The sequence below is a fragment of the Athalia rosae genome, chromosome 6 (genome assembly GCF_917208135.1).
Source record: "Athalia rosae chromosome 6, iyAthRosa1.1, whole genome shotgun sequence".
NCBI lineage: Eukaryota > Metazoa > Arthropoda > Insecta > Hymenoptera > Athaliidae > Athalia > Athalia rosae.
Window position 1 is genome coordinate 1,986,464 of NC_064031.1, and position 13,738 is coordinate 2,000,201.

At 36.1% G+C, this 13,738-nt stretch overlaps 1 protein-coding gene across 2 annotated transcripts; it reads left to right on the top strand.

The window, feature by feature from the left end:
- The first annotated feature begins 172 nt into the window (after window positions 1–172).
- LOC105691765 (supervillin-like) lies at window positions 173–13,424 on the top strand. Of its 2 annotated transcripts, none has more exons than XM_012410460.3 (20): window positions 173–325; window positions 1,346–1,428; window positions 5,979–6,891; window positions 7,067–7,592; window positions 7,666–7,933; window positions 8,013–8,298; window positions 8,384–8,482; window positions 8,556–8,727; window positions 9,860–10,017; window positions 10,100–10,329; window positions 10,411–10,612; window positions 10,676–10,827; window positions 10,909–11,370; window positions 11,431–11,581; window positions 11,676–11,827; window positions 11,912–12,184; window positions 12,270–12,393; window positions 12,475–12,944; window positions 13,021–13,176; window positions 13,269–13,424. In XM_012410460.3, the coding sequence occupies exons 3-20, from the start codon at window positions 6,174–6,176 to the stop codon at window positions 13,353–13,355; spliced, it is 4,686 nt and encodes a 1,561-aa protein (XP_012265883.2). In that variant the 5' UTR covers window positions 173–325; window positions 1,346–1,428; window positions 5,979–6,173; the 3' UTR covers window positions 13,356–13,424. The 2 variants fall into 2 exon arrangements, with proteins under 2 accessions (XP_012265883.2, XP_012265886.2); XM_012410463.3 differs by having other exon boundaries at window positions 10,124–10,329.
- The last annotated feature ends 314 nt before the right edge of the window (window positions 13,425–13,738 follow it).

Genomic DNA, 13,738 nt, shown 5'->3' on the forward strand with positions numbered 1-13,738 from the left:
AATTTATAAAATGTTTTTATCGATTCTCCAGGAACAGTGTCTGCGTCAACTACAGAATTATATTGCGATTCTGTGGGGACCTTATTTGAATCGTTTTGAATTTATCAAATTTGCGCACTTGCGGTTTTCGAGCCACAACGCTCTCTGTTGGGAGCAGAGTGCAGAGTTCGGCTTCTCGAGGTGCTCGGTATTGGAGCAAGGCGTATGCTTCGTATGTCGTGTAAATTATTCTTCTTTGTCAATGGCTTATCAGTGGTATGTTATTGCCTGGTTGAGATATCACGCAAATTGAGAATTTTACTTGTAGTTGGTTGGACAATAATAGGTAAGTGTTCCCTGAATTAATATCACGTAAAACTGACGTTTTCTCTAATTTATTGTTACTATTCAGGGTTTGATGTCGACTGATAAGACTCCCGTATTGGTTAGTAGATTTGCGTTTGCTCGATAATAATTATCAATGGCTATTTTGTCAGTCACAGACGATGGGGACATTCAAACCGTGCTCCGAATTTCCCGCAGTTTAAGTGGTTTTCATCCCCAGTCACAGTCACTCAAAATGAACAGCTTCTACTAGACCATTCAAGACGTGAAATAATGTCTTTTATGCCAATTTATTAGCCACACATTTCGTAGACCGTAACCTTTACGTGCCCGGTCGCCTATGTCATCCCTGCAATCTGGGTTTTTCCTTTTGTTTCTATAATACAATATGTCATTCCCTGAGATCTTTTATTTCCCGAAGTTATCAAAATGGTAATAAAATCTGCATAACAAATCTGTCAAAATACAACAACATGGTAGAGAATATTTTGGCCTAACATGTCATTGTGACATTTCCTTCTTGTTTGCTTATCACTATCTCCATCTCGGTTTTCCTTATATCTGCCATGGCTCCGAGCCTTTTTCAGCTCTACCTTCACCTGACACGTAAGGACATTTTTCTGACCCAAAAAGTATACATGACTGGATTTAATAATGAATGTCAGTAAGCGAATCTATGCAGACCAAATAAAGTATTCTGTAGAAAACGAAAGGATTCTCAGTTTTACTGTTTGGCCTTGGGATAGATGACTATCTTTTCATTCTACCATAAGCCCCACCTAAAACAAAGAACAGACAGGAACCACTATATTTCCTGATTCGGAGTTCAGTTTTTTTTTATGATTTATTTATTTTGCTCCTCCAGTTATTGCAGATCACGACAAATTTTATTAATAGGTTTACACAAAATCCATACAATCTATTTGCAGATCATTCCTCAATTGAGTCTCCCAGTACATGAGTGCAATTTCCTTTTTCTTTGTAAATGCTACATGATTAATTTAAGTTTATTTGTTTACAGCATTATAGTGAAACAAGACAATCAACTACAAATGCTTAATATTACCAAAGCTTGAAAGAGAAGTTTTGTTTGCTGTAAAATAGGTAAGTGCTCACAATCACTAGAGAGCATATAAAAAGAAACTAGGGTAAACGTGTAATAATAGATCATTCAAACTTTAAGAGACTCGATATTTTGATACAGCAGAAGGTTTTTCAAACTCAGGCATGGTACTTAATATTAATTTGATCTGACGATAAAGAACGAAAATTTTATCCTACTAGAACACAACAAAATATCCCATGATGCGCTAGAGAATTTAGATTGAACGTTATTTCTTTAAATTATTCTGCTGAAAGTAAAGATTCCCATGATATGTATAGTACTTCAATGAGTCATCAGAAGGCTTCAGGGGATAATTCTATCGATAAATAATCTAAGATTTGTGATATTAATAACTCACATACAATGGTTAGCTTATTTGAAAAGATACATGTACTTGAATTAGTCATTGCTAGTTCCAGGTATTCATTCCATTTTATTCAAATCATGATATGAGTATTGTACCTGTGTCACAAATAGTGCAAGTACTTCCATCGATCCAGCTTTGTCCTGATGTAAATACAGATAATGTCGGCTGATGCAAAGATATTAATCATGGGGGTGTTAAGATAATCCTGTCATTATAGTAGTTTCTATTCTAACAATCCCTGTTGACTTTTTCACATGTTTTTGTACATATGTTGTCGTAGCCTGGAAACAAAACCAATCACAATGGGTTACCCCACCGAAGCTCGCACATTTTATTATTTCAATTGTCTTAATATAATCCATCGATCGCTTACTTATCATAAGCTTGGCAATCGTTTGGTCATTAATAACTTTAAAACACACATGCAGCTCTCTTCGAAAGAGAACAGCATCTCCTAATTGCCAGAACGAACAATACGTGACACAAAACTCTTTTCTCACCTGTATTGTACTTGCTGGGAGTCCAACATTTTCTGTTTTACTATATACCCTAATCCAGTTCCACGCTTATCTATTTTCAGGTACTGATTACTTTTCTGCTCTTTTGTTATTACAATTAACATCCCTTGCAGATTTTTTACCTAAAATTTATTTTATTACCAGCACATTTATGATCAACGCTCAAATGTTGAAGGCGTACAATCTTTCTGTTGCTCTACAGATTTATCAATGCAAGTTTGTACAATAGTCATTAGTTTTACGTAAGTACACAAAAATTATGGTAAAAAACCTAGGCACACTCATGACACACGGCGTATATTAGCTATGGAAGTTCATTGTAATTGTATGCATGAAATGTAACTACGTCCAAATAAGTAAATAATTTTACTGGAATATTTCTCTTTGTTTTGTAGTAATTTTAGACACATGATTAATGTCTTATGATCTCTGTAGATATACATGGATACAGGTTGTCCTAGAAGACAATTATTCAGAAAAAAAATTATTTGGATGTTTACAGTAGTGGTGTGCCTGACAACTGAGAAGTTTTATGAGGAGTAGATGCTGAGATTTTATTGACAAGAGAAGTATGGAACGAACAGAGCGATGGAGTTCCACTGCCAGTCCGCCTTCAATCTTAAGACTGCATTCCGTCTTACCACAGACTTTGTCTTCTTGTATACCTTCGGTGTCAACCCACGCTCTACTTGGGAAACTCGAACGTACAGCAGTATACGTCCACGTGCCGCAAGTGTCGCTTAATAAATGTTCAATATTGAAAAAACAAAACGATAATAGCTCGGATGTCAATTCAAAGACTCGCCAACAACCTACATCTTCCATTTTGAAGCACAAAACATCAGATCAAAATCAGACCGAGATGGCTTCTCACACCTCTCATCTCTCTCACCCAGTGCCTGTGACCTTCTCTCCCTCCGTCGTAGATTTATCATCAAAAAGACATGGAATTTTAAAGAAACGTAGTAGCTTGGATGAAAGCCAAATAATACGTCGTCGGAGTTGTTCTCCTGACGTATCTCTAGCCAAAACTAATTGTTCCGAATTTAAGCCCATATTAAAACATCAACGAAGATCCTCTTTGGATGAGATGGTTAGACGCGCTCAAAGTCCAGATCTTTATCCAATATCTATTTTGAAACACAATGTGTGTAGAGAAACTGATCGTGAGTGTCACAGTCTCGGGTCAACCGAACCTCAGGGAATCTTGAAAAGAAAGTCGTGGAGCAATATCAGTGAGACTAGCACTGGACTCCATGTTAACATTGTACCATTTATACCAAAAACAGCAGTCGGAGGGTCAGAACTTGTCGATATATCTGAAGTAAGACCGATTCTAAAAAAGAAGCACAGTAGAGAAGATTCCCTATTGTTTGAATCTGTTTGTCTCGAGCCACGACCTATCCTCAAAAAGAAGTCAAGCCTTGAATCTGAGGAATCTGACGAAAGACCAAAGAAAACGATCCTGAAATGTTTGCAAAAACATTCAGAGGACAACCCGAACTACAAAACTGCCGCTATGCTCTCTCCAAAAAAATTATCTATGCTTAGAAATTGCCTTACGCAATCTTTACCCAAGGATTTCACAGATCGTGATAACGTGCGACCAATTTTGAAACAAGACAATTTATTCAAACCATACTTCGAATGTGATAGAGATGGATCCAATAATATCAGGCATACTAAACACCCGCATCCAAAGGATTTGTTTTTTAGAAAACGAGCACAATCGGTTGAAAATGTATATACATCTGACAGTGAGAGTGAGTTGCTAAGTATACTCACCAAGCAAAGATCATTGGAGTCTGTTTGTTTTAATGATGATACTTCACAAGAGAAATTTGGAAGCTGCATATTTATTTCTAAAGGGATATCGGGATTATCCCAAGAATTTGTTAATCCTCAATGCAGAGACTGTTTATGTGATGTAACTACAACAGCGTTAAAAATACCTGATAGGTACGTAACTCCGATTACTATTCACATAAATTATTGAGAAACTGTGAACTGCCTGTTTGTAATTCACCTCAACTCTGGTATATTAATTTTTTTATTTTTTTATCACTGGTAAAAAAATAATTCATTCAAATCCACGGAATACTTTTCACTAATAAAGTTCATTTAATTGAGTTCTTTCAAGTGTTGAGAGAATTTTAATCACCACGTATTGCAGATCTTGAATGGCGATGCAGAGAAAGAATCGGATTTGCATTGAATATTTCTACCATGTTGATGAATGAACTTCGAAAGCAGACTGTAAAAAATGTAAAATGTATCCAGAGAATGTTGGCAGACTATCCAGTTTCTTCGGTGATTGGAGTATCACTGAGAAATCTGTCCTATTTATGATGGATGTTCAATTGGATATTGCTAATTGCATATCCTTATTTTTAACGCAGTTAATATGTTTGTTTTCGTGTTACAATTATTTATTTTACATAAATTATCGGATGACAAGAATTATAGTATTACGAAATTTATATGATCTGTAACTCTCAGTTTTTTAAAAATAAAAATCATGCTACAAATTCTTTGTGAAAATGACGACAATTATTATCATTTCCATATTTTAATTTCAATATCTTGATGAAGGCAGAATGATGAATGTACAATTGATTGTACGTATTTATTGAATGTTGTCATATTCCATCCAGTTTGTGAGCATCTTTTGAATTACCCTAAAATATCTACTTCATGAGCTGCTAGCATCTTTATGTATAAACCAAAAAAATGCTTGCTACGTGACTTTTATTATCATTATTTCTCTTCCAGTTTTATTTCAACGTCTGCTTCTTGCATACTTAAAAACCCATGCTCATGAGTGTTGGCTGCTTTGGTTTGCCTATTTATTGCTTCTGACCATTGGTAGGCTACTAATCTGTATGCTGAGTATTTGTTTGTTCTTCACAAAGTAATCTCTATGTTTGAAATTAGCACAGCCCAATCTTTGTTTGTTTTGTGTGGAAGGGACTCAGCTTTAAATTTCGCAGTACGAGCTCTGTTGTAGGAAGAAAATGAATGGATCCAATAGTGATCGATGAAAACATAATATGATAAATGTTATTGACAGTAATATTCTAATCCAAGTACATGCATTTGAAAAAACAGCCCATCAATTAGCAACCAATAGATCTGAGTGAGATCGTATTGGACAGTAATATAGAGAGTTGACCATTTAATTGCCTCTGAAGTGTTTTGAGAAGTCTCTTCAATCAACTATTTACAACAGGCAAGTCCCAAGTGATATTGCACTGTATGTTTGATATTCTGTTGCCTGTTAGTTGCATGATTCGGTAGCGAAAAACTTATGGCAATACAATGTGATTCCTTTTTTCCACAAAAAACCTAATTGTACATCTGAAGACAAACGTGATAACAGTATGCTCAGGTATTATGATGATTCTGTCACACTACATGCCATATTTGAGAGAATGGGTGCTTGCTGTACTCCCAAGTTCCCCTTTGACAGTGCTACGGTATCATGGGATTTCATTCTATAGACCTATTTCAAAATGCGCCCTAAAAGTAGCATGCCCAACCCTGCCCTTGATCTGTTTAATGCTGTTCTTTCAATTCTGTATTAAATGGTAAGCTATTTTTAAAAAACAAAGGTTTTCAGATTCAGTCTAAATGCAATAAAGTTTTTGAAATTTTATATTTTAAGACGAAGAAGAGGAAGAGATTGAAAATCTATACCATATTGGATGAAAAGTCATCGATGCATGGAATAGAAATTTGACATTCGTGACTTCTAAATTTGGCTTCAACCAGGACCTGAGTGCTAGGTCCAGATCAAAACTGTCTATAATGCTTAAGATGCTCAGTTAACACTGGAATCAATTTGAATTTACTTGTTACAATGTCTGGTAAAAAAGAGGATACCATACAGCCATTGACACGACCATCAAAGAGGAAAAAAAATGCTGAAGCACTTTCAGCAAACACATCCGCAGGCAAATCAAAGTCTTCCACTAGCACCGCAAGAGTAGATAGATCGATGAATCTAAGCCGTGACGAAACAGGAATATCTAGAAAATCTGATATCAGAGAGCAAAACTTGCTACTGCGAACTAAAAGTGAACTTCGAACAGGCCCACGTACAAAAATAATTGAAGAAAATTCTCGTTCACCTTTGAAGAAAAAACCTGTTCGATCTGCTTCTCAAAGAATTTTGCGGACTACCGATCGTTTGAGACTACCAGAAAAACAAGGATCTCCAAAACGTTCTAGTATAAAGCCTTTGACAAACGATGAGATAAGCGATCGAAAGCTTTCACGTGCTAGTAATGCTTGCCAAACAAAAACAGACAGCTCAGAATCTTCAAAAGATGTAGAAGAGGAATTTGATCCCTCAAAATTGACTCTTGTTGAACGAGTTAAGCTATTCAATGAAAAAATTGCAACAGAACAGGCCATTAAATTGAAAAATATGCTATACAATAGTAATAAAGTAGGTCGAAAAAACTGGTTGGCATCACGCTCTAGAACCCAGCCTGTAACATCAGAAGAATTGGAAGCAGCCTATCAAAAACCATTATCACCGCATAACAACCGTCACTCAATGTTTGCTCGAACGGGTGAGTTACTCTGATAGATTGATACATAAATGATTTATTGTTCAATCCATATTGTCCATACTTGGTATATCCATTCTTTCTACCATCAGTCAATGAGAAAATAGATTAAATAAATTAACATAACATAGCATGACGTATCAAGTAGGTATATACATTATATCGGTGCCTGTTACAGATCAAACAATTCTTGAAACATCTGATTTGAGTACCGAGACTCACCATGAAGAGCAGACACAGAAAAAATCGGATTATGAAAGTTCCACACTTCAAGTACAAGAATTAAAAGAGGACTCCATACTCAGTGTAGAACCCAAGCGTTTTGAGCTTGTCTCATCCTTTAGAGTAAAATCCAATTCTCGCTGGAAGCCAGTAGTTGAGTCTTCCTCTAAAATTATAGATAATGTTGATAGGAATACTTCAAGCTCACGCATTAAGTCACCACTAAAAGAAGATAATTATCAATTCAAGGAACATGTATCAAGGAAATCCACCAAAAATATGAATCAAAATGAAAAAATGGTGAGAAAAAGTGAGCGACTTAACAAACAGGTCATCCATAAATACTTGAGAAAAAAAAGTCATGTTACGACGAATGAAGTTTCATGCATTCCGGAACCAAAAATTAAATCAATTGTGGATGAAAAATTGAGTACCGCATTGCCTGTAATTGCTCATCCGCGTTCTCGCGAAAAATTCATTGAGTGAGTTTTTTTTTCTGATATCCGAAAATTATCAATAACGAATATTCACTGGAAAAATTGTATGACTTTTCAGGCAAGACGTCCGAACAGTTGATTCCAGAAAAGTAGATCGTAAGAAATTAGGTGGGAAATTGAAGGCTGACTTGGGTACTGAGATTTTATTGACAGATACAAGCCTTACTATGAGTCGATTGGTTCAAGAGGTGGACTCCATGGAAATTCGTAGCAGAAGTATAGCGAATCGACTTGCAGCCCTTGAGCAAAATGGGACTACCAAATGGAAACATCAATTGCCTTGCGAACCTGATCTTTACCCTGTTGCTCAAATTTGCAACGAAAATGTATGTTAATAGTAACAAAGAAAACCTGTTGAATTTTGAAAATTCATTGTTTATTCAAATCAATATTTCTGACTTGTAGGACTCCACAGATGGTAATTGTCTGCCTAAATCAGACACTGTTACTACTAACAATAAACAAGGAAAATTAGCTGAACGTCTTGAAAAATTGGAAACTGCTGCTGAAGAATGGAGAAGAAGAGTCGCTACGCCAGATGCTGTTCAATATTCAACATATGGCAAAATGAAAGTTGATCAGTCTGAGGGCTTTCATTCTGCAGCATCATCACCTCTTATCAAAGCAATTGGAAACGAATCGAGTAAAAGCAAAAGAGTACCTCGAGCTGAACGTTTCAGAGTTGAAAGAGGTGATTTCCTTATAACTTTGTACAATCCACACTAATGAAATACTTGGAAAAAAGTATCAGTTAAAACTGAGGTTTCATGTTTTAGATTGTACAGAACCAACTAGCGGAAAACTCACCATGGCTCATTCTCTCACTACAGTGAAAAAATCATTGTTTTCGCGTAGAGTTGTGGATACTGAAATTGGTTTGTGATTATGAATTATGATTATTTTATTGTTAATGAATCATTACAACGTTACATTTTTTTCATTTTACAGTTGGAAAAACTGGAGTGACTCATCCACAGATAGATCTCATTGTACCCATACCTAGAACAGACGATTCGACATTTGCCACATTTTTCAGTGGGGTTTCTACTGAACGATGCGACAACGAGAATATAGAGTTCAACGAGAATGACTTTGATGTTATAAAATCGCGGTCAGAACTGTAAGTATTTCCTTAAATGATGTATCCATACTTAAATTGGGGATTTGTAAATAGGAATTTTTTCACCTAACTCTGTTTCAATTAAGTGGCGCCTATCCATTGTGTGATGCATAGTAAGAACATTGAGAATAAATAGGTACTATTCTCAATGGTAGGAGTTACTAATCCCCATCTGTGAATATTTCCAGCCAGTAATCAATCTGAATCTGGTAGTGGGCCCAAGTATTATATGGGAAAGCTGCCTAAGCTAATGACAGGTGCCAAACGTTATAAAAACAGAAATTAGCATTCCTATAGATACTTTCTATACTTAGGTATATTCAAGCATTGTGTGGTTTACAGCATCAACCGCTATTGTCTTCAAGATAATTTTTCCTTGATTCAGATGTTATGCATAGATATTGCATCTACGTCTTTACGGTGTGTTATATCTCACCTTGTACAAATAGTGTGTGTATTTGATACTAGTACTAGCTTATCATAATTACCACTAATTGAACACAGCAACCAATTTGTAGAGAGCAACATGTTCTATGTCTCTGATGGCATATATTGCACGTGTCGACTATTATGTTAATTAAAGTCTATTAACTTTTTTCGCTCTTCTTATACTCTACTTGGTACACACTTCTTGTCATTGATAGTAATCTTGCACGTCACAAATTCAATTCCGTCTCATAATCTGTCTTTGTAATCTTCGATAAGGCAAGTTGTGCTCATAAGTAAATATTCTACATCATGAGTCAGTGCCCGTGGGGTGCTTGTGAGATACTGTTATTTTTCCAACGTAACTGAATTAATTCTCACGACTATTCATACAAATGAGAGTTGACACTTCTACTACGTACTACTATTTTACTAACTGTCGATGTCCTATGATTTTTATTTAATCATTAGTCTAATTTTAAAGCCCGTGGAAGTTACATCTGAAATTTTCTCATCCTTAAATGTATGACCTGTTTGATCTCCAACCAAATGGTATTTTAATTGTCAGGAAATAACACATTAGTATAATCGTTTTAATCGTTGAACACAGGTATTAAAATACTGATTAGCACGTCAAGACTGTGAGTTTTCGAATGCAAATGGTCGTGTGATAAGGCTAAATTTTAAACTATTCCTTTTTACTTAGACTGGTACAAAGAAGAAGAATCCCCACTCGTGGACGAAGATTGAAATCTCAGAATCCGTTACGAGTTCTTGCAGCACGTACAGATCTCCGTACGGAATATACCGAAATCAGAACTGGCATTGCAGAGCGAATTATGAAGGATCTTAGCATTGAAAAGTGTGAGTAAACCACTCATTGGTAGTGAATTTTCAACGTAGTTTTTTTTGCCAATTGTTTGTTATATCGCAAATATTCTGCCAGTGGCAAAATCCTCATCTCTAGCAGTCGAAGCACTGGCCGGGTTGGCATCTACAGAGGATTTTAATGCTATAACATTAAAGAATACAACTAGAACCGCAGAAGACTCCAAGTACAAAAAATTAATGCTAATTCTGGTCAAGGGACGAAGACATGTACAAGTCAGACTAGTCGAACCAATTGCATCCAGCATCAACAGTGGAGATAATTACATTTTGGTTACTCCGACAGAGGTACATATATTTTTCTTTTTCCCTACACACAGAATTTAATCGAAATTATTGAATGTACAATATTTTGGTAATTCAATTTAGGTGTACAATTATGTTGGAAAGTATAGCAATATCATAGAACGGACTCGAAGTGCGGAAATAGCATTAGGTATTCAACAAAATAAAGATCTCGGATGCACGGCAAATCAAGTGATTACAGTTAGCGAAGATAAACCTACATGTTCCAAAAGAGATACAGCAAAATTTTGGAAATTGCTTGGGACTGAAGATGAAGTAGTCGAAGGTAAAAATGAGTAGATCACAAAATATAGCAGTGATATAATTTTTCCAACGTTTGTGTCAATAGTTACTGAAGCTGGTCATCCAGATGAGGATGAACTTTATGAAACCGTCGTAATGAAGACCAATATGGTTTACGAACTGATTGATAAAGAATTGGTTCCATTCACAGAATTCTGGGGTGTAATACCAAAAATGGAAATGCTAGATCCAATCAAGGTACGTAATTTCCTAATAAAAATGTCAGTGATTATTTGTTAGAAGATAATGCAATTAGTGCAAAATCTTTTTTATTTACAGATCTTAGTTTTTGACTTTGGGAGTGAAATGTACATTTGGAATGGCAAACTCGCTGATTTATTGAATCGAAAACTTGCCTCCGACATGGCTAAGGAACTGTGGAAGGAAGGTTACGATTATTCCGAATGTACAGTGTGTCCGCTTACAGCAGCATCTGTAATAGGAGCACGTAAAAATTCTATGTCTGCTGAAAACAAAGCCTCTGCACGTCCAGATTGGTGTTTACTATTGAAAGTCACTCAACACATGGAGCCTATTCTATTCAAAGAAAAATTTCTGGACTGGCCTGATTTCACAAAAGTTATTCAAACTAAGAACACCGACTCAAAAGAGCTCGTCGATGCGAGCGTTAATGTCCTACCATTTGATGTCGGTCCAATAATTCAGCAAAACTTGACCCCAGTTGACTTATTACTTGAAGGCAGTCACTTGGGACGTGGCACACAGTGGTTCGACAAAGAAGTGAGTTACTTTGTCATTTGAGATTGAACTAATGAAAAAACTGAAAATTTTCTCATTTAGTTTAGGAAACAACATTTGATTGATACACTTATCACGACTGTATGGCACATAGATGAGTACTCGCATACCTTATTAGGTAAATCCTCTATCGGCCAATTCCATTCTGGAGATAGTTATATCGTACGCTGGATGTACAGAATTACTACAACTGGTATGTATGTTTAATATCAATATAATCAATGCAATATGTACGCAGAATTTATATCATTCGATCATAAAGGTCACCTGCAAATCTCGTATTTCAGGCAATAAACTTAGCGGTCAGCCTTCCAAGTATGCTGCAATTGGTAGAGATCGTTGCGCTTATTTCATTTGGCAGGGACGAACTGCATCTCCAAACGAACAAGGAACAGCAGCATTGCTTACTGTTGAACTGGACCATGAAAAAGGGTCTCAGGTATCAGAGATTTTTTTCTTCAAGTCTTCCTCATCACTGGGTGTTTTTTGGATGCATCTTTAAACGTAGACATCGCTCTTTCAGATTCAGGTAGTTCAAGGTTTTGAACCTCCTGCATTTCTTAATTTATTCTCTGGAGGAATGGTTGTCCATTTTGGAAATAGAATGGACCAAGATAGAGAAGGTAGATACAGGTTGTACATTGGTCGAGGTACACTAAAATCTGAAACATCACTAGTCGAAGTTCCCTGTGATATGGAAAGCCTCAGAAGCCGTTGTTCTTTCGTCTTACTAGATCGAGTTACCGCAAAGTTCTACGTCTGGCATGGACGCGTCGCGCCTTCCCATGTTAAAAAGGTTGGCCATAAGATGCTCATGAAGTTACATATCTAGTCATGTTTTTCTCGTTATAACTATATTACTGTTGATTTCAAATGTTTAGAATGTTTTGGCAGCTGTGGAAAAACTGAAGACAACTCGCCCAGAAGAGTTGGGATTGATTGCGGACTGTGAAGTTAAATTAATCGAAATATATGAGGAGGAGGAACCGAAGGAATTTTTTGACGGTACTTACACATGCATTTCCAATTATGGTAATGATTTTACAATAAGTTTCATTAAATTTGGTATCCGTTATATTTTTTCAGCCTTTGATCGAACAGATGCTGATCTCTATTTACATTTAAAAAATACCGATGGCATAGAACACACTCCCAGACTTTTTCACTTATCAAGTGTTTCTGGGGAGTTCAAACCTACAGAATTACTTTGCGCTCATCGTGCCGATATTGCAACGCCATATCCGTTTCTCCAAAGTGAATTATATCAAGTAAATCAACCAGCATTATTCATGTTGGACAACAAAAATGAGATTTGGCTATGGCAAGGGTGGTGGCCAGACAGTGGAGCAGATGATCAAACTGGAAGTGGAGCTGTAAGATGGCAATCGGAACGAAGGGCAGCGATGAGAACAGCAATACAGTACTGGCAAGCAAATAATCATCATTCAAATGATCTCCCCATATTCCTGGTTTGGGCTGGTCTCGAACCATTAGAATTTAGAAACCTCTTTCCGATATGGGAAATCCGTGACGATATCGCAGAATTGAACATGAGGGTGAGTTTTGTTTTAAAGTTACGAAAATTCAAAGCTTACGATCGATCTATCAACGATGTTCTCATTCGTTTCACAGGATGGTCATAAGCCAGGGGAAGTATTGAGCATACAAATGGAATTAAAAAAATTGACAAAAAGCACATATACCCCTGCAGAATTAATACAGAGACCTTTGCCTCCAGGCGTTGATCCGACACGTCTAGAATTGTACCTATCACCTGATGACTTTTCAGTAAGATTCTATTATATCCTTTTTTTTCCTTCTCCAGTACAATGGTACGTCTACCGATATGGATGATTCCTAATCAACTCATTCAATTCTAGGATTTATTTGGAATGACAAACGAAGAATTCCAAGGGATTCCTGCTTGGAAGCAGATTAAACTCAAAAAGGAGACTGGATTATTTTAATTTTTACGTTCTGTGAGGAATAAAAATCAGAGAGACGTTTAATTTTCTGAAAAACTTCAAGATACTAAGGTGCGCTTCCATTTGAAAAAAAAAAATAATTGACTGTTGATCATGTATATAAATTTGCATAGGATTGAAAATATCAAATAGCATTTTCTCAATTGACATTTGTGCTTATATGGAACGTTTTGAAAAATTATTAAAAATTTTCATTTTATGAATTATTTAAATGTAAATTATTATTATTAAAAACAAAAAAAGAATTTACTGAATGATGCAACGTTGCTTAGTGGTCAGAACTCCATCCCTCTTACGTTTCTGCTGGTAGAATTCAATGATGCCTAGATAAATCAGAGGATTATTAATGTGAAAAATTACAACAG